General features: G+C 37.6%; 1 protein-coding gene and 2 non-coding genes across 3 annotated transcripts in view; 1 reads left to right on the top strand and 2 right to left on the bottom strand.

Annotated features, from left to right (window-relative positions):
• The window catches only part of LOC139134976 (uncharacterized), a 40,081-nt gene that overhangs the window by 7,670 nt on the left and 12,164 nt on the right, over positions 1–20,247 (top strand). Inside the window, exons 5-15 of the mRNA XM_070702095.1 lie at positions 7,240–7,695; positions 10,519–10,769; positions 12,587–12,821; positions 13,341–13,638; positions 14,438–14,634; positions 15,708–15,952; positions 16,303–16,399; positions 16,691–16,888; positions 17,252–17,540; positions 18,875–19,124; positions 19,746–19,917. Of these exons, the coding sequence (XP_070558196.1) occupies positions 7,240–7,695; positions 10,519–10,769; positions 12,587–12,821; positions 13,341–13,638; positions 14,438–14,634; positions 15,708–15,952; positions 16,303–16,399; positions 16,691–16,888; positions 17,252–17,540; positions 18,875–19,124; positions 19,746–19,917 (2,688 nt within the window). The remainder of the gene's footprint in view (positions 1–7,239; positions 7,696–10,518; positions 10,770–12,586; positions 12,822–13,340; positions 13,639–14,437; positions 14,635–15,707; positions 15,953–16,302; positions 16,400–16,690; positions 16,889–17,251; positions 17,541–18,874; positions 19,125–19,745; positions 19,918–20,247) is intronic.
• Trnay-gua (transfer RNA tyrosine (anticodon GUA)) lies at positions 1,676–1,750 on the bottom strand. Its single transcript has one exon. It is a non-coding gene; the product is annotated as a tRNA-Tyr (tRNA).
• Positions 2,051–2,125, bottom strand: Trnah-gug (transfer RNA histidin (anticodon GUG)). The gene has a single exon. It is a non-coding gene; the product is annotated as a tRNA-His (tRNA).

Below are 20,247 nucleotides of genomic sequence, written 5' to 3'. Positions count from 1 at the left end.
ATGAAGACAACTAGTAGACTGTATATTTAATACTGGCAATGCAATTGATGTCTGTTAACGACAGTACTATATTTTTTCCTAAAACCAGCCTGACAGTCTGAAAGCACGTTGATTTCCTCAGACTACTTTGTTAAATGTGTATTTAAGATGGAAGTAAACATTTTTTCTGGGACATTCAAAAAGGGAAATGCTTCTATAATTATTGACATCATTTTTGTTGCCTTTTTTAAAAAAGTATTACAATTTCAACAGTCCATTGATAACCGTCAAAGAATACAACTTAGAAAACATTTTCTGCTGATTTTCATCATTGAAATGACCCTTGTGCTAGGTAGTGGGGATAAAGCCTTTGCCTTATCCCTTGCAAGGATTGTGGTCTGTATTTTGTCAAAGTTTTTGCTCAAGTCAACCTCGTCTTACTAATCTTTGAATATAATGAAATTAATAATTAAAACTTTTTGTGTTGCCAAAACACTCGAAATCATGTTCAAAGTGAGGAAAGATTTCTGTAATAATGGCAAAACAATGGAGGAACACTCAAAGGCAACACGTGCGCTCATCCAGCTTGAAACGTCTATAAACAAACAAATTGGAATCATTATTATTACATGTTAAAAAATAATCGCAATCATACCAATCCGTAATCCAATAACACTAGGTCAGAACCCGTAAGACAACAGTTGTAAACATAGACACAAAGCAGCACAGAACAGACAGCTAATAGACAGTACACAAACAAAGTCAAATTCATGAAAGAAAGATATATGGACCTCTGGCCAAAAGACCAAGAAGTGATGTCAGGTGTTTCGAAAATAGTAAGTTTAACTACAGTCCCTCCACCCACGTGGAGGGACTGTGGTTTTTCAAAGTGGTGCTTATTGAAGGAAACTATAAAGGGTTACAAAATGTTTAGGCGCCGCCCGGACTTGAACCAAGGGTCTCTAGATGTTACCAACCAGTGCTCTAACCAGCTAAGCCACGGCGCCTTCTCTGTGAGTTATGTACAAATATGGACAGCAAAACTTCGACATACCTAGTGAGCTTTGTCGTCTGTTTTCTAATCATTACGACGGAAATAAAGACGACAAGCAGAATGTTTATTTAATACTGGCAGTTTAATTGATGATCACAATTCAATTCATGCAGAGATCAAAGCGAAGACAATTGTCGAAACATTTGATCATATGACAATTAACATAATCAGATGTGAACTAACTTTATATAGTACAAAACATAACTAGCACAATTGCTCAGTGTTTGGATGTCTGTCAATCCACGTGTCGTCAACCCTAATAGAACCTTAAAATATAATATTCTTGTTATTGTTATTGTCCACAAATGACTATAAAAATGAAAAGGTTGGCGGTTGACAACTTTACATGTAAGGATTGAAAATCACTACTTCCATCTTTGCTTCGATGCCAATAATGGCTCTTGTTCTTTATTTGACATAATAAAGAGCAGCTGAAGTATTAAAATTGAATACCGTTGTCTTCAGGAAACTTCGGTATCAGACTAAAGTAAGACATTTTACTATGTTGGTATAAATAGTAGATTCAATGTTCACGTCTGGTTCAATATATTCAGTTACAATTATAAAACAAAAATTTCAAATATCTCAACTCGTTTTCCTTGGTAAGAAAATGAGCAGTATTGTCGAAAGAACAAAACATCTTGGCGCCGCCCGGACTTGAACCTGGGGTCTCTGGATGTTACCAACCAGTGCTCTAACCAGCTAAGCCACGGCGCCTTTGCTGTTTGTATTCTGCGCTCTATTTCGTTACATTTCTTTTCGCCTTAAATCTACGAAAGGGATCATTCTGGTCCCAATACTGTATATTACTTTCAATTCGAAAGTATCTCAATGAATTTATAGGGAAAATTAGAATCGAAATTTAACGTTTAAAATGCTAATGCGCAATCATTTTTCTCATGAGTGACACCGATTTTATCTGCATCATGTAAAAGAAGAGAAAACGAGACCGCTTTTGCACGATGCAAAAGTGTTTTATTTAGGGGCAAACATTGATATACAATAGGAAAATATCATAGGCGCCGCCCGGACTTGAACCTGGGGTCTCTGGATGTCACCAACCAGTGCTCTAACCAGCTAAGCCACGGCGCCTTCTTGCTGGAAACATACTCTTTGCTCATACCTTAATAAATAGCATCTAATTTGCAGCAAGGATGAATTTAAAGGTTAAATATCCTGTATGAAATTGATATCGGATGATAGGCATTCGTAGTATGCCGGAATGTTTCACGCAACACTTCAGCTTTATTCAACGTTGCTTTTGTACTCACAAGCTCTCGACCACCATTTCTATAATAAGACGTGGTGGAAAGAACTGTTTTTCGGGAAACGTCAGTGTTTCATGTCAATGACACCAGTATGCAACTTGTCGGAGACTGTGCCTCTTGAGCCCAATGTAGTATGCACAATTATCACACTCAGAAATGTCAGTCCAAAGTGGAAAAAAGTTTTCAGTGTGTAGTACAACAAACTTAGATAGATCTGACCTCCCTGAGCGATTTTTTTTAACTGAAGGAGAAGTTTGACATTTCATCGTACGTTTCCGTCATTAAATTCTACCTACCTACCTACCTACCTACAAACTATTAAAGACCCAACTTTCCCGTTTGATAAGAATAATTTAACTGTAAGACGATATTTTGAATGCCATCAATTAGATGGTTTTCATCGAGTGTCGAATTCTATCAGTTTGACTAGGGTTAAATGCAGCTGCCGTTGCAAATCATGTGTCGCAGAAAGTTTTACAGGCAGCGAAGGAGTTCATCGTAAAACTCTGTTATGCCAAGAATCTGGAAAACGTATCCCTGGATGAACTGAATCAAAACTGCGCATGATCACCACTAGCCCCAGATCGATGACACAGTACTCAAAGGCTATATCGAGACATACAGTTGTCGCAGTTTTTGAGCCCTTCTGTAATTGTCGGAGAGTTTTCATTTCTTCTCCTTCCAACTTCTACATTTGAACAAGAGTTCAATGTATTTCACATGGTTCTGCACATGTACAAAGCGTGTAACATTGTTGCTGAATCTATAGCTCTGCAAGCAACAAGGCATTACATTGATGTGTTTGTAGGGGGGGGGTGGATGGATGACAAGGCAATATCAAGATATTGCTATCAGTTGTGTTTCATATGCTAATGGACAGTTGTATTTCATTTTAAAATCTTTAAATCTAGATGGGCACAAGCAAACTGTTCGCATCTGTATTCCCGCTCGATTTAAAGAGTCCCCATCTGACTTACTTCTATTACACTACCTACACTGTTGACTGGGAAATCCCCCCCCCCCCGATCCCGTTCCGATTGCAAAAGCCGTTTACTACCACATAACCCAATGACTTGTCCTCAACACATAATTCTTTCAACCCCCTTCGGCCAAGATTTACGCATATGAATCTTGCTCTCTGCTTGCCAACTTTGCTCCTTCAAATTTCCGTTGTACATGTATATGTTGCAATTTTCTGTAACTTAAAACTTTTCTCTGACATTATTGCTACGACTCTGCAACTTTTTAGCTCCGCTGTCAGCGACGCGGAGCTTATCAAATAGGTTGATTTTCCGTCGTCGTCCGTCGTCGTCGTCCGTCGTCGTCGTCGTCGTCGTCCGTCGTCCGTCGTCGTCCGTCGACAATTGCCTTCTCCTCTGAAACCGCAAGTCCAATTGCTGTGAAATTTTATATGCAGTTCACTTGAGGTGACCTCACTTCAGTTTGTTCAAATTGTGGCGAAATTTGCATATTTGTATTTTTAAGGCATTTTTTGGCGTTTTTGGTGAAAAAATCTTCTTCTCTGAAATCGCTTGTCCGATTGCTTTGAAATTTGATATTCAGTTTGCTTAGGGTGACTTCAGTCAGATTTGTTCAAATTGTGCTGAAATTTGCATATTTGTATTTTTATGGCAATTTTTGTCATTTTCGGTAAAAAAATCTTTCAAAATCTTCTTCTTCAAAATAACCGGTCAGATAGCTTTGATATTTGCTACATAGGTCCCTAGGGATGATCTATTTCAGATTTGTTCAAATTGTGCAGAAATATGCAAATTTGCATTTTTAAGGCAATTTTTGCCATTTTTTTGGTCAAAAAATGTATTTCTCAAAAAGGACTGGTCTGACAGTTTTGAAATTTGGTATACAGATTTCTATCGATAAACTAAGTAATATGTATTGAATTTCTGATGAAATCTGTAATTTTGTATTTTTGGGGCAATTTTTGCCATTTTTGGTCAAAAAATGTGTATTTCCAAAACTAGTCATCTGATAGCTTTGAAATTTAAGGATTCTACAGATGAACTAAACGATATTTGTTGAAATTATGATGAAATCTACAATTTTGTAATTTTGGGGCAGTTTTTGCCATTTTTGGTCAAAACATGTGTTTCTCAAAAAGTACTGGTCTGATAGCTTTGAAATTTGGTATACAGGTTTCTACAGATGAGCTAAGTAATATATATTGAAATCCTGATGAAATCTGTAATTTTGTATTTTTGGGGCAACTTTTGCCATTTTTGGTCAAAAAATGTGTATTTCCAAAACTACTCATTTGATAGCTTTGAAATTTGGTGTACAGGTTTCTACAGATGAACTAAATGATAGTTAATGAAATTATGATGAAATCTGCAATTTTGTAATTTTGGGGCAATTTTTGCCATTTTTGGTCAAAACATGTGTTTCTCAAAAAGTACTGGTCTGATAGCTTTGAAATTTGGTATACAGGTTTCTAAAGATGAGCTAAGTAATATATATTGAATTTCTGATGAACTAAATGATATTTATTGAAATAATGATGAAATCTGCAATTTTTAATTTTTGGGGCAAATTTTCCCATTTTTGGTCAAAGAATGCGTTTCTCAAAAAGTACTTGTCTAACAGCTTTGAAATTTGGTATACAGGTTTCTATAGATGAACTAAATGATATTTATTGAAATTATGATGAAATCTGCAATTTTGAATTTTTTTGGCAATTTTTCCTATTTTTGGTCAAAACATATGTTTCTCAAAAAGCACTGGTCTAACAGCTTTGAAATTTGGTATACAGGTTTCTATTGATGAACTAAATTTGATCTTTTGAAATTATGATGAAATTTTATTTTTGGGGGCAATTGTTGCCATTTTTGGTCAGAAAATTTTATTCTCCAAAAAACTACTCATCAGATAGCTTTGGTTGACATGTTCTTAGGGATGATCCAATTTGATATATTCAAAGTATGATGAAATCTTCGATTGTGTATTTTTGCAGTTATTTTAGCTACTTTTTTCTGGCCACTGCATTGAGCTATCAAAGATTTCCACCTTCTTCATCAACATGTGTCAAAAATAGTTATTCTCCACATAAACACAGCGGAGCTATATCGGCCGCTAGGTCGCTTGTTAAAACTTATCATGAGCAAGATTAATTGTGTAAATAAAGATTAATTGCGAAAATAGCGTACAAATTAGTAATGAACCGAAACGAAAATGCTTTTTTCACTGCTGTCATATCATTGTATTATCAATTTTGTAGCAAGTGTATTTGCCTGCCTTCGGTCAAATCCTTCAAGTTTGATATGCCAAATTGTAAAAGTTCATTAAATATACAAATACAATAACAATTACTGGACGTTAAAATGCAAAATATTTTTCACTACGATCATATAATTTTATCACCAATAGACATAGCGCTGTCATCAACTTTGGTCAAGTCTTTCTTATTCAATATTACTTATTGGGAAAGTTCATTGAATATGCAAATTATTTATTAGCCTACACAAAGATGATATCTTAGATATCTTTCACTTCTGTGATATCTTTGTAACATCAATATGCCAAGCAAGTTCACAACTTTGGTCGAGGCTTTCCACATTTATGTACCTTGACGGGAAAGATCATGTAACAAGCAAATCATCAATAAGCTACCGTAAAATGGGAACTGCCTTTCACTACTATTTTGTGTATTCTACATATGTAGTAACTTTCATCAACTTAGGTTAAGTTCTTCCGAGTTAGTTGCCTAATTGGCCAAGTTCGTTAAAAATACAAATTACCAATTAGCTGACATTCAAATGCAAAATGCCTTTCACTATAACCATAACATTGTCCCGTCGATATATCTTGTAAGTTCCCTTAATTTTGACCTTACACTTTTATGTCACCACTTTGGAAAGTTTATTAAGTATGCAAATTACTGATTCGCTGACGTGTAATTTGTTTAAATGTCTTTCACTGTTTTTATATCAATATGTCATCAATATACGTAGCAAAGTTGGCCAACTTTTGTTAAGTAAATTAAGATATATATCCCTGGTTGGGAAAGTCCTTTAATGTTTTAATGTACAAATTAGTAAATAGCGAGTTTAAAAGTTGAAAATGACTTTCATTAATATTATATGATAGTATATTTAGTATACAGAGACGTTTCTTCAACTTTGGTTGAGTCAAAGCAGAGATATACTTCCCTCATTAGGAAAGTTCAATAAACATATAAATAAGCTGTGCCATCGCTAGATATGCAAATTAGTAATTAGCTTGTGTAAAAGTGCTTCTTGACCTCCATTAACATCATATGATAGTATACAGAGGGCGTCCCCTCGACTTTTGTGGAGTCAACTAGGGATTTACAACTTCCCTTATTTGGGAATTTCATTAAATATCCAATAAACACTGCCATACTCATAAAGTCTACTTTACATCAAAATCTAACGTATGGACTCCTTGATCAACACCTGTAACAAGATTCATAAAATATGATACTGTCATTCTGATCACATCTGATTTCTTAAAAATATTCTACTAATTATTATTAATTATGGAAGCCGCACTCACCTAAAATTAATCAGTTCTTGCCATTCCCAAGCAGAATCATTGTATCAGATTTGATTCAAATCCGATGAGCTGTTCTGGAAGTATCACGCCATCAGGCACTCAGAAAGACGAACAGACAGGCAGGCATACAGATAGCCATCGGTGGCTCATATGTGAACACGTGAGCTGAAACGTGTATAATTTGCGTTACATCTTGCTTGAATGAATAACTTTTTCGTTGATCAGTCGTAATCTTTCAGTACATCGTGCATCGTACCAATGCGTGAACGGTCAATTATTGTTAAGGATGGGTTGTTTGTTTGTTCGTTTGTTTGTTTGATGGGAGATAATAAACTTCAAATGTACTTGAAATATTAACAAGACCCCATTTGTCTGTATTGAATCCCAATTTTGGTATTCTCTCTCCAGGAACCCGACTCGTTGGAATTGACCACTCTTTTCGGCGACAATGTCACTGTCAGCTCCTCACTGACCGTGGATCTCGTCATCACTCTGCCTCAAAATACAATCGCCGATTATTCAATAATCTTCGATATGCCGTTCGATGGGACAGCCTTGATGAGCATTTGCGGTGTCTGGTTTTTGTCAACGGGTTTTAACGTTCCATGCATCTATGACATGCACGTGGCATTGTCCTCCAGGGGCGACCCTGGGATCAACGACCGAGCGGCAATCAATCTCTCGGCGATCCGTAACCTAGGACTGCGTAACGGGCCTGACGACGATAAACTGACCATCCGAAGTGTGTTGAAAATCGAAGATCATCCTTTAAATTCTCCCGGGTCAATAGTGGAACCTATTGCCCATGTCAATTCAAACCAGGTCCGGAAATCGTTGACTGTAGTTTCACCAGATTCAGGTCCGGTAAGTGTATTTTAAAATGTTACACCTGATCTTACACATCACCAATTGAAACCCGTGAAACTGATTCTACGACAGATATTATTAAAAAGCTCGGACTTATTTTCCATGAAAATATCGTCAGCCAATGAACGTTTAGTTGAGGAATGTGTACGTTCAAAGCTTGGTACTAACCTTTAATCAAATCAAGGAAACAAATAAAAACTTACCGGCAAATCATTCCTTCATATTAGTTTCAAACATTTTGAAATATTTCATAAATAAATTACGGAACGGATCATTGCTAAGAAGAAGGTTGCGATAGCAGTTTATACAGTATTCCGAGAACTGTTTGAAATTTTATTGTTTTCGAACATGACGTCTCCTCTAGCGAATAAAATGTCTTCGACAAGATTACTTGGATCGCAGTCCCTCTTATGGTGGAGGCACTGTCTTTAAATGTTCAAGATTGAGCGATTTAAGAAACTTAAAACTTCGAAGTATAGACCCGCTTTAATTTCGGTCTAAATCTAGAGACAAGCTAAATACTGTTGTATACTGTGTCCACCTATTTTGGCGTGAGGAACTTCCGGACATTAACGTTTATCCTATTTATATCTCGGACCAAGTTGACATCGGTTTATCTCCAGATGACGTTAAGAATAAGACTGCTCCATCTCAACGCAATAAAGTAAAAATCGAAACCAAAGCAATTCACTGTTAACTTTGAATACAAATGCTTTCGAAAGCATAGTACACATGATTCTGCTAAATTTGCCAGAGCATCTGATATCTGTATGAGTAAGGCTGTATTCCAAAACACCTCTGGAGGGGGAGAGAGAATAATAAATTTCTAATTGTCTTAAATGCCTCTTCTTACAGACTCAAAACGCTTTCAAATGCCCCTTCTGACTCGCTAAAATGTAGAAATACCCTCCAAAAATAAAACTGGCCTGATTTTGGTATGGACAGTGTATGTATATATATATATATATATATATATATATATATATATATATATATATATATATATATATATATATATAATATATATATATATATATATATATATATATATATATATATATATATATGAGTGTGTGTGGTGTGTGTGTGTTTGTGTATTTGTTTCCAGGGAAGGGGGACGTTGTTTTGACATATTTCTCGTAACGTTGAGCTGCATGTTGCCGACACAATTTTTTTAAACTATATTTCTCATCACAGATGACGAGGAAACCCCTTCATACTGTATAGTTTCAAAAAGCAGAGGATCTAAAGTTTAGTATGGCAGCAATATTTTACTTGAAGGATGAAGGGTGTGTATTTAGGGTAGAAAACCCCAATTTTTGTATTAATGATAAAGTCAAAAACTTGAGGTTGATATTGCTTTGTGAAATGTAATATTTCACGTGAAAAAAGAGTATAAGTAGCAAAAAAACGACTTATTTGTTTTGCATTCTCTATTCTAAAATGGCATGTGTTGAAAGACTGACACCCAAAAACAGTGATTACAATCTTGAAAAGCAAAATTAAAATGCCTCTTATTCAAATTTTGAGAACTTTATTGCCAAACAAAATAATCTTTTTATATAGCATTTAAAGAACATAATTTGAAAATTTCAAATAATTTGATCCAACCAGAGTGGAGTTAAATTCTTTGGAAATCTTGAAATTGGGAGAAAAGAGAAGCCAGAAAATCGGGTGATTTGCTTACATTTGTATAAATTAACACTTGTTTATCACGCAACTTATAACTGCTTGACAAGCTAAAAATGTGAACCCAACCGATATTTCAATCTTTGGTTAATGAATGAACTAAAGTTTAATGAATATTTGCGAAAAAGTTATTTTTGAGCAAAATGCATTGTGTTTGGTGTAGCGCCCCCTTAAGGAAAACTTCATGTGGTAAAGCAGAAAGACAGCGACCACGTAAAAAGATTTGGAAACAGGATGACTTACCTCACCTGTCGGGAAAACTGAACATAGTTAACATAAGTGCCAATTTTCACGTTTTGTTCTGTGTATCAACTGTAGTTTCATGTTCTACTATCCACAGCATGCTAATATGACAAGTATTCTGTTTGGCAAAATACATTGCATGTGTGTAAAGACCGTAATCATTGTTATGAGTGACAAATGAATCCAAGTCCGGACTTGAATTCAAGTTTAATTAAGGTTTCTGTTGACACATAGAACAAAGAGGCTGTAGCAGTACCATGTGATCTGGGTTTTATCTCTGTGGATATGAGAAAGTACCTGTAGGTTTGTAGATATATTCTTAACAATAAATACACAACAAAGAATGTGTCTATTTCCATGAATTTTTTTTTTATTTCAGAGACAACCCAACACATATTTCATATAAATCTATAAGGTTTCATTTCGAGTCCCCCTTTAAGTCCCCAAATCCTTGCTAATGCCCCAGAACATACAGTACGCTCGATATTTAAAAATCCCACGTCAATTCTCCCAACCCCACCCCCGGAAATGATTGTGAATGCAGCCTAATATCGAAGTAGACCTTCAACTGGTATCACATTTCTCATAAATATGAGTATAGGCGAGATAAATTCTTATCACTAACATTACGTTCAGTTGTTATGTAGTGCAGGTAATAGAGTATTGGATCGATGAAATCACTTTCCCGACCCAGTGTGTCAAAGACTCTAAGCTATTGTAACTGGTATCTGATCGCGTAAGATTTGACACCGTATTATCCATTTGTGTAACACAGGTCCGCCGCGTCCAATTCTGAGATTACAAAATACTTGCCGGGTAATACTTAGCGAAACAAGTCATTTATGTCTGTCTCATTGTCTGTATTATCTTATATTGTGAAATTTGTAGGGAATACCTTACTTCACCTTAGGCAACCGTCCGAATGGCAACATCTATCCAAACTCAGCAATATCGTCTTCGGTGGTGTTGATAATACCACCTGGATGGGCATATGACTCCTTCACCGTCCACGCAAGACTACAAGGCTCTCCTCCCGCACTGTCAATCTGCGAGGCCAGATTATCTTTCGTCGGAGAGAATTTCCTCTGTACCCTAAACGATGTTGACGCCATCAACGACAATATAGAGTATACTGTCCAGTGAGTATTAACATGACGTAACTAATTGGTCGTCGTTTCTGCTTTGGTGCACGTGAAGTGTGCTTTGTTGAATCACTAAAACAGAGCACACGATGAGTACACCGACTGAATCTTAGAGTTAGTGGATTCCAATCTTCAGTGTATACTGTAGAGAACTACTGCAAGAACATGGAAGAACTTCTGTAGTAGGCACCGTCTTGGAAATTACTTAAAGGAATCTAATAGACATTTACACTTTGATTTATGCTTATTTAATGACTCAGTTCATGTCAGACTCTGTTTCGTAGTTCTCCATTAATATTTACATAAATCAACCCCTTTTCAGTTTGAACTCAGTCTATTTCACGCAACCATAGTCGTACCGAGTGACTGAAGATGAATAATTCAAATAACCTACCGATTTCAGCCAGTGTTGTGTGTGTGTGTGTGTATGTCTGTTTGAAATTTCAGTGGTCCGCTATCGAAACAACGGATTGTTGGATTGAGTTAAAAATCAAAATCAGACGTACTTGGAAAAGTATAGATTTTGACTAGATTTTGTCGTCTAAAGTTTGCCCATTTGATCAGACATTCTCGGTTATGCATTGCATTGTAAGATATACAATCCAGTATAACCACAATTAAGCCATTTTGTATATTTTTTTTCAATGAAGAGCCACAACTCAGACATGTCTGTAACAAATTCAGTGACAGTTGGCACAAGGACAATACACTGTCACATACACTCTCAGGTGAATTTGATTTGCAATATGATCCAATGCCGCTGTCGAATTACTATTCTGTTATTATTTTCTGTGTCGAATTATAGGTACGTTTCACTCCACGTGTGTCAAACTTTGTACTAGGAAAACAACTATGACAGTCATAGGCCTATCAGTGATCAAATGCAGCTATAAGACGACCGTTTTATTCAAATTTGGCAGAAGGACAACACACTTCAAAGTGCCCATCCGCGTCAATTTGTCTTTACCTATTGTGTCGCAGAGCTGCAAGGCTCTGTTCTCGTTTTCATATATCTTCCGTGAGTGGAGCCAATACTAAGGCATACTTGACCAAGAGTTGAGATCAAACTGGGTACGAGAACGATAAAATATAGAGAACAGTTGCGTTTCAATGTTATGTTTGATATGACTCGATATGTCCACAATGTAGTCGTACATTTTAATGTGAACCTGTTTTGCTTTATCAAACTTGATTAGTTTATGGCAATTTGGTGTTTCTTTTCCAAGGTCTGGGTCCATTACTTCAATGCGCCTCGAGGACAGATATTCGGACTCTCAAACTTTTTCAATTCTTTTCTGATCTACCACTTGTGGGGGTTCATTTAAAGCTCTTGGTGTAAGAAAAGTTTTCACTATCTTAGTTTTTTGGAAATAGAAAATTTTATTTTTGCTCCATAGAGTTAACATAGGGATGGCGACCATTTTGAATTTTAAATATCAGTAAAAACTTGGGTTATTTGTTTCTCCAGTACCAAAATTTGCACGGTGACTCCCCCGTCCGATTTTTCTCCTTGATTTTGAAAGAGAATGGTTGAAAGATTCATTGAGGAAAGTTTGAGCAAACGTTTAAGTCTTTCACTTTCGAGGCGCATAGCCTATCACCTTAATCAAATAGATCCTTTGAACTTAGCATAAGGAGTACGGTTCATCGCATTAACCACTTTGATGAGTCTAACATTTGAACTGCGATCGTCGAGTGGAATTACGCAGAATTCCCTTCCTTGTCAATGTGATTGTTCTTGGTTACTAAATAACGCTTTTTCTTACAGTTTTGAACACCCCGTAACTCTAAACTAACCAAATTTATCCTTTCAGACAAGGTTTCGTCAGAGAGGCAACTGTTAATCTTGGCTTGCTTTCGAATACAGCATCCTCGTCGTCTTACTTTTACCTCATGGACAACGTCATGATCATCGATTTCGTTGTCGTCCTCAAGGGTCAAAGTTACGGACCTACTTACGATATCAATGTTACTTCGTCATCAGGAAGTATCGTACACTCACTTGTTGAAACTATTACGACAGGTGCTTCTCTTCCGAATCTTCCAGGGGTGAGTGGCAGTATGTCTAGGCAATTCTTCGAATTCAAACTTTTGTTGATTGTTGCTGCCAGATATTTCCTTGTATGCCCAATACACTGCATGAATTTGACAGTATACCCCCATTGACTTGCCATTAGGGCGACAGCCTACGTTTATTTCTACAATGAACTTATTGTTCCAAAGAGCCTGTTGGCAAATTCGGCCTCAGAGAAACACACAGACACAGACACAGACACAGACACAGACAGACACACATATATATATATATATATATATATATATATATATATATATATATATATATATATATATATATATATATATATATATATGAAGTCAATCTGAAGATTGCAAGATGCGTGAAACTAAAGTAACGGATATTATTACTTATTTGAAGTAATTTATGTTTACATATATATCGTGTGAACTTGTACAATATTCGATGTACTTATTATATATCGAAATACATTTTCTATTAGTTCATCAAACGAGTCACTTTAATGATTATTTATTCCATTCTATCGACAGAACGTTGATGGGCTAGCTAACTACCTTGAACTTGTATACCCGTCCACTAACCAAATAGCGCCGGGAGATTTCGCCAAGTTCCACATACACGTCGGAGTTCCGACCGGCTACGTGGCATATTTTACCCTCGCAGTCACAGTGAACGACACAATGCACATCTGTGCACTTGAAGGATTTAAAGTTGGTAAATACTATCCTTGTCTCAATGAAAGCAAAGATATAAGTCCCCAGTATGAAAGAAGCGCAGACAGCAAGACCAACGTGAAGGCTACATACAGCATGTCAGCCTTAAACATCGGTAAGAGAGTGGCTCTACCTCATTCCCATATTCCCCGATTCATTCCTTGTCATTGTAGAAGCAAACCAAGGAATCCAAAAAGGGGTACTTGTTCTATCATATGTCTTCCTGCCAACAATATTACCCCTTTTGATGTTGAGCACAATCTCAATGCTAGGATAAACTTAGCCCCGGTATAGCTTTCTGAAAGGATCAATCAAGCGGAAGCCCAGGAACTTGGCAGAGGTCTCAAAGTCAAATAAAAAAAAACAATTAAGTAAACTTTCTCTGTGTTTTTGTTTTGTAGTAGATCATTGTGAAATCACTAACTTACTACAAAAACAACATATTCACCATAGGGTGCCATTTTTAGCTCCAAAGTGTATTTCTATACCTACTTGTCCCGATACTTACTCTATCAAACTCGGAAGCAGAAATTCTTCACGGCGTTTCATGCATTTAGTGTCCCTTTTAGGCTCCGGTGTCACGCTGTGGTCGTGGCAGGCAGTCCTTTGATACGAGTGTCGTCCCTTTAAAGCCAATAAACAAACACAACTTGGTTTCGTGACCATCAAATTGCCGTCCGCCCGATCCCTGAGAGGAATACAAATTAAATAAGTTAACATTGGCGAGATCAGAAACCATCGTTACCAAATTACTGAGCGCTTTGTGATTTACTGGTACAACACTTGACTCTTCAGTGTTCTTCCGTTGACTGATAGAATGTTAAATATTACAGCTTTGCTCCCGTATTTCATTTATGTGCATCTGTATATGCCATTAAATATACTATTAAATTAAATTATATTCTCTACACTAGGTTCCCTATCTTACCCAACATACGACAGTCAAGAAGACTTCCTTGTCTTCGAGTTGGTGGTTCAGTTGTCAGCTGACTTGAACATTGCCTACGACGGAGCCGAGTTCTCGGTCAATGTTTCATATGTGTGTGGAGGGACGCTGGAATGGGACGCTCAGTATCACCTGACTGTTGCCCACTCTCTTCTACAGCCACAGGTATGTACTGGTTACATTCATTATTGTATGACGTGTGGGTAGTTTCCCAAAGCAAACCGAATGACCATCCATGCATTATGTAGCAAGTGTTTGACATGGGCAAACAAAAAAGGAGGGCGGGAAAGGGTAAACATAGAATGCGAGAAACAGGGGATGAATGTATCGAAAAGACGCGGAAATACAAAACATCCCCTTACCAGTGTAAACTGTACTCGTGCAACCGCTCTTGTGACTTTCGTTTCAAGACTATGACTGTATCCTCCTCCTCAACGATCAAAATCGTCTTTGTTACTACGACATTATGATTTGGTAAAAATTTATGACAATGTATATGTGCATCGTATGGCTGAAGTACGATGCATCTATACTCAGATGAACTAGTCGTCTGTAATGCGTTTAGTTTACGGATTCCACCATTGTTGTCGTCGTCGTCATCTTCATCACCATTAAAATCATCATCATCATTAACAACAACAGCAACAACAACAACAAAAGCAACAACAACTTACGCTGCTACTGAAGTAGCGATAATAGTAAAGTTCAAGTCCGGATTTCATACAGGACTATCAATTACGGCTGGCCATCTGCTATGTGGTTTGTGCTAAAACAACTAGTTAATATGTTGAGATACAATACAGCACATTTCTATTTCAGTACTTGTGGCAACCGGCCAAAATGTGCAAAAAATATGTGTAATATCGTATGTTGGTCACCAGGGAAAAGTAACTTGCAGTAATTTGTTGAGGGATTGTGAATCATCATGCAGAACGCTATTCTTGCATCATACTGTCTAAAATGTTTCGACTGAGGTGTGCAATTCAAAACATGGCCCTTCAGCGATACCTACGGTCTGTGTTGAAAAGATTATAAAGCTGCGAGATAAACCGGGCACAGACCCTGAGAGAGAGAGAGAGAGAGAGAGAGAGAGAGAGAGAGAGAGAGAGAGAGAGAGAGAGAGAGAGAGATGCACTTCGAGGGGTAAAACGACAAAGAAACGTTCTTGAGATGCTGTTCAACAGATCGGAGAAGGTAGATATCGCGATTACTTTCCGTTTTCACGTCTTTTCTTCCAGTTGTATGGAACTGCAGTCTTTGATATTTATCTAGACAGTCCATCGATAATCGTCAGGGGAGGTGCCTTCAAAGCAATAACAACGATAGAGGTACCCGTTGGCACTTCCATGCCATACAACGTGTCTTTCTACGTGGACAGTCCGAACCTAGGACACCTGTCAATCTGCGACGTCAGGATAGCGTCCATAGGTAGCAACTTGAAATGCGTGGTAGCTAAAAGTACATTCGAAAGCACCTCAGAAATGTGAGTTGGCATGACTCGACCGCAGGACTAAGCTTTATGCGATCCGCAGTTTGATTGTTATGTATGTATGTATGTATGTATGTATGTATGTATGTATGTATGTATGTATGTATGTATGTATGTATGTATCTATCTATCTATCTATCTATCTATCTATCTATGTAGTATGTATGTATCTATCTTATTATCTATCTATCTATCTATCTATCTATCTATCTATTTATCTATATTCGTTTTGGTACGTTGGTCTATAACAATGTTATCTTCCTTCATTATTTCCACATGGCTACATATAAATCGACACTCTGTGTCTACTTTTATTTAAAAATCTTTGTCCTGAATACTTTCAGTGGAGTTCATGGAACCAACGACAGGGTTACGATGGACATCGGATACATCTGCAACGTCGGCGACCCACTCATAGGATATGATCCATCGGAAAATACGGTAAGCCAAAATTTCAATCGGAATAAATATCTGATAGGTAGATTGCAGTGTACACGGACTTTTAACAGTGTGGATCGAGCTTATGATCTTCATGCTACAGAACCGCAAGACAGCGCCACGACATGTTTGCTGTCCTAATAAAGATGCACATTATCAAATTGTTAGCCCGAACGTCAAGTGTTGTATTGTGGCAAAGTACGCTACAGGGAGACCTAATGATGAGGCAGAAGTCAATGTACACTGTGTATTTGCGGCATTATAATGATAATCTAATCATTTCTAAACCTGCAGATTGAATTTGCTGTTTTTGCCCGAGTTATGAATTCACCAGATTTGGTTGTTGGAAGTGGTGTCATATTAAATGCAGATCTGATCCAAGATGATGGTGTTAATGGTATTGTTACCAATACAGACACTCTTGTACTCTCTATCGACTCAATTTCACCAGCTGATTTGCTTGATATCGGTCCATTAAATGCAAACGATACGGTACGCTGTAAATCATTCAATAAATATTTTTTTCAATAATACATTCCGCTCAGAATTAACATAAGTCAACTTTATTTACATTAGAGAAGGATATGATTTTACAGAGTGCGTTTTGAGTGTATGTATGTATGTAATATGTATGTATGTATGTATGTATGTATGATGTATCTATGTATCTATGTCCTACCAATGCATTTGTACTCTGTGTTGGTGTGGATGAAATTAACAACTTTCAATATATTAAGCAGATCCAGCTAAGCTATAGACAAACATCTTATCGTCAACTTGACAACTTTAACAAATCAGCGATTCCTTGTTGTTGACGTAATCAAGTGAGATCAATACGTTTGTGTTAATTTCCAGGCGTCTTTCGACCTGCAAGGACCGAATGTTCTCACAAGTGCCCGTCCTGGCGACACTGTTTTCTACGACGTCAACATGTCTCTACCGGTCGGGCTAGCCTCACTGTCCGTTGATGTTGACCTTCCATTTACTGATACAGCGCAGATGGCTGTTGTAGCCGTCAATGTCGTCCACTGGGGTCGAAACATAGGATGCGTCGATCCTAACGTACAGACGTCTTTCATTTCCTCGGACAACAGTTCTCAGTATGACCAGGCCTGGATAGATTTCGGTGTCGTTGTCAATGCAGGTAATGAATTAACACGCCTCTTGATTTGGCTGCGTAAATAAGCTCACCTCGTGTCGTTCCAAACGCCACATCTCAAAAGGGAATTACTTTTTAAGATTTTGTTTTACGATTACTTTTATTTATGCTGGTCAACCATTGATTTTCACCTTGAAGGCCACGCAATATAAATGTGTATATATAGTGCTAGTGACGTTCCAACAGTGAATGCGGCTGACGCCCGTGTTTTAACTATAGAGGATGGTTTGTCCATGCAAATATGTGGCGTCATGACTTATATTGTACTGTCGTGGATGGCGAGTCTTAATGTTTGTAAATAAATTCAGAACGTTATTTATACAGTTCGATTAGTCTGGTTCCCTGGCCCGTTATATTACTGAATGCGTTGCACAACAAAAATAGGGTCAAGAAACAGACTACAGTTCGATCGCCATGAATATCGATACGAAAGAATAATGAACAGATGAATCGGAAATACCTACAGCGTGCAATTTCACACTTGTAAAATTAACTGTGCAAGACAGGCGCCACACAGGGATTTGGGTTGGTTGGATGGCGATGGAAACTCGTCAAATGCGAGATTCTCACCTATACTTACATTGTTAACACAGCCAATATGCACATGTATGATGGTGAAAGTTACGATAACTGAAACTTGGATTCTAGTCCGCACTGGAATTCATTTTTTTCGAATGAGCTGTACAGTATATAGGCAAGGCTTATACTTTGTACTTTGACGTACCTCGGGCAGAGGAATCGGGCCAGATAAAAAACATGTGTGGTGTGCTTTAGCTCCACCCCGTGTAATACCCTCCAAGACTATAAACTTTGTTTTTGCATTTTCAAAAGTCACGCATAATTTTGCCAAAAATTGCTTTTCTTTGATGGAATGGATGCACTAGTAGATACACAAAGCTTGAAAAGGATTCACAGTTACATTTGCAGCATCACATGGCGACCGAAAACTTCTTATTCGTCGATTTTAGGACATAGATGACGAACTTGTTGTTTCTTGCTGGATATCACATATGCAACAGTTAATGGAGAATTCTCGTATGGCGTCAACTTTTGAGTTAACTGAGAGAAAGAATTAGGTCTAATGAAGGTCATGCCGAATATTGTGCACGCGGAAATATCGGATTTTTGGATTGTTACATATGGCGAATCACATACCATGCTTAATAAGTATTTGGTGACAGATAGCAGGAATGTATGTACCGTCGGCTATGCAGAAGTATAAATAGTATTGCCTGGCATGGCAGCTTCCCAGCGTCCTTCGAGATCATGCTGCTCCTTACAGTCCAATATCTAATCTTGCCATGATTTTAAATTCTAAGGGACCACACGATTCACGGATGAATGGATGGAAGACGACGACACGGTGACCGTGAGCGTCGAGGTTGTCATTACCGACGCCCTTGAAAACAGTCACGGTGCCGCTCTTTGGTTCAGCGCTGGTGTCATTTATGCAAATCAGCTGATTTGGATTGGAGACCAACTCATGAATGTGTCACGTGACAACTTGGAACGACCGTATTTGGATATCAACGTCACGCAAACCAGTGAAGTGACTGGTCTTGTTGTTGGGTATGTATGTATATCCATATCGTATGTTACGTTACATGTTACAATCATGAAGAAATAAGATAATATCCGAAACCGTCATTATCTCTTCATACTTTCATACTTTACTTACTTATAGCACTTTTTTAAAGTTTTTCGTACCCATGCGATCAGTGGATATGTTATTATAACTGTTTCTTACTGATAAGCTTACATTCGTGCTGGTTCGCACCATTTTTGACAGCGGGGGTTTTGAAAGTTCGATACGTAGTATTTGCTCCGCTGACGAGATTTGGAGGCTAGGGTAACTCAGTATACGTATCACATGGTTTTGATATCTCAGTGTCAATTCTAGATTGTTTCTCTGTCAGGTAAAGATTGCATTTCATAGATGCGTTTCAATATCTGGCTGATCTGGCTAGAATAAAGAGTGTTGTGCTACAGGGACTGTGTAATTTGTTTTACTGTATTTGATTTTTTTATTACACCGAATAAATGTGATAAATAAATAAATAAATAAATGAGATAAATAAATAAATAAATAAAAGAGTGTTGTGCTCGATTCTGCCCAGAGCAGTCAACTCTTCAAGTGCAATCCGAAGTCGGTCACTGATATATACGGCTTCTCGGCTTTGTTGTGTATAGCGATTCTGTCAGCTACAATATCACCGTGTATCACCAAGCGTACTCTTCTGCCGAGGCTCTCAACGTAACTCTGTCCGTATTCCTGCCGCCTTTCATTGTTCAGTCCGGATATCAGTACCAGGGCAAAGAACCTCAGCTGGTCACCGTTGACCAGTCTGGAATTACACTCAAGGTAAGAAAGCCGCCACAGATATAGAAAAATGCGCCTATACCATACTATGAAGGTATGTATATTTTCCAAAGCAAGACGTTTTCACGGAAAAGGAACAAGATTTCTCAGGAGAAAGGAGATCTCTTCCCTAGGTAAACTTATTCTCGTCGCAGTTTGTTAGTTCTGATGTTAGGTAGTGACCTAACGAAGGTATCGTTGGCCGTCGCAGGATTACATGCAACTAACGGCAATGTTTCCGTCGCTTTGTCATACTCACCGCGTGAAGAATTTGCTACTTCGGTGAAATGTTTAGTGATTAAAAATTGTGCATTCAACCAACTTTGGATGATG

This window comes from Ptychodera flava, chromosome 6, assembly GCF_041260155.1.
Source record: "Ptychodera flava strain L36383 chromosome 6, AS_Pfla_20210202, whole genome shotgun sequence".
Lineage (NCBI taxonomy): Eukaryota > Metazoa > Hemichordata > Enteropneusta > Ptychoderidae > Ptychodera > Ptychodera flava.
The sequence above is the reverse complement of the archived record's forward strand: the minus strand, read 5'-3'. Positions and strand labels throughout refer to the sequence as shown.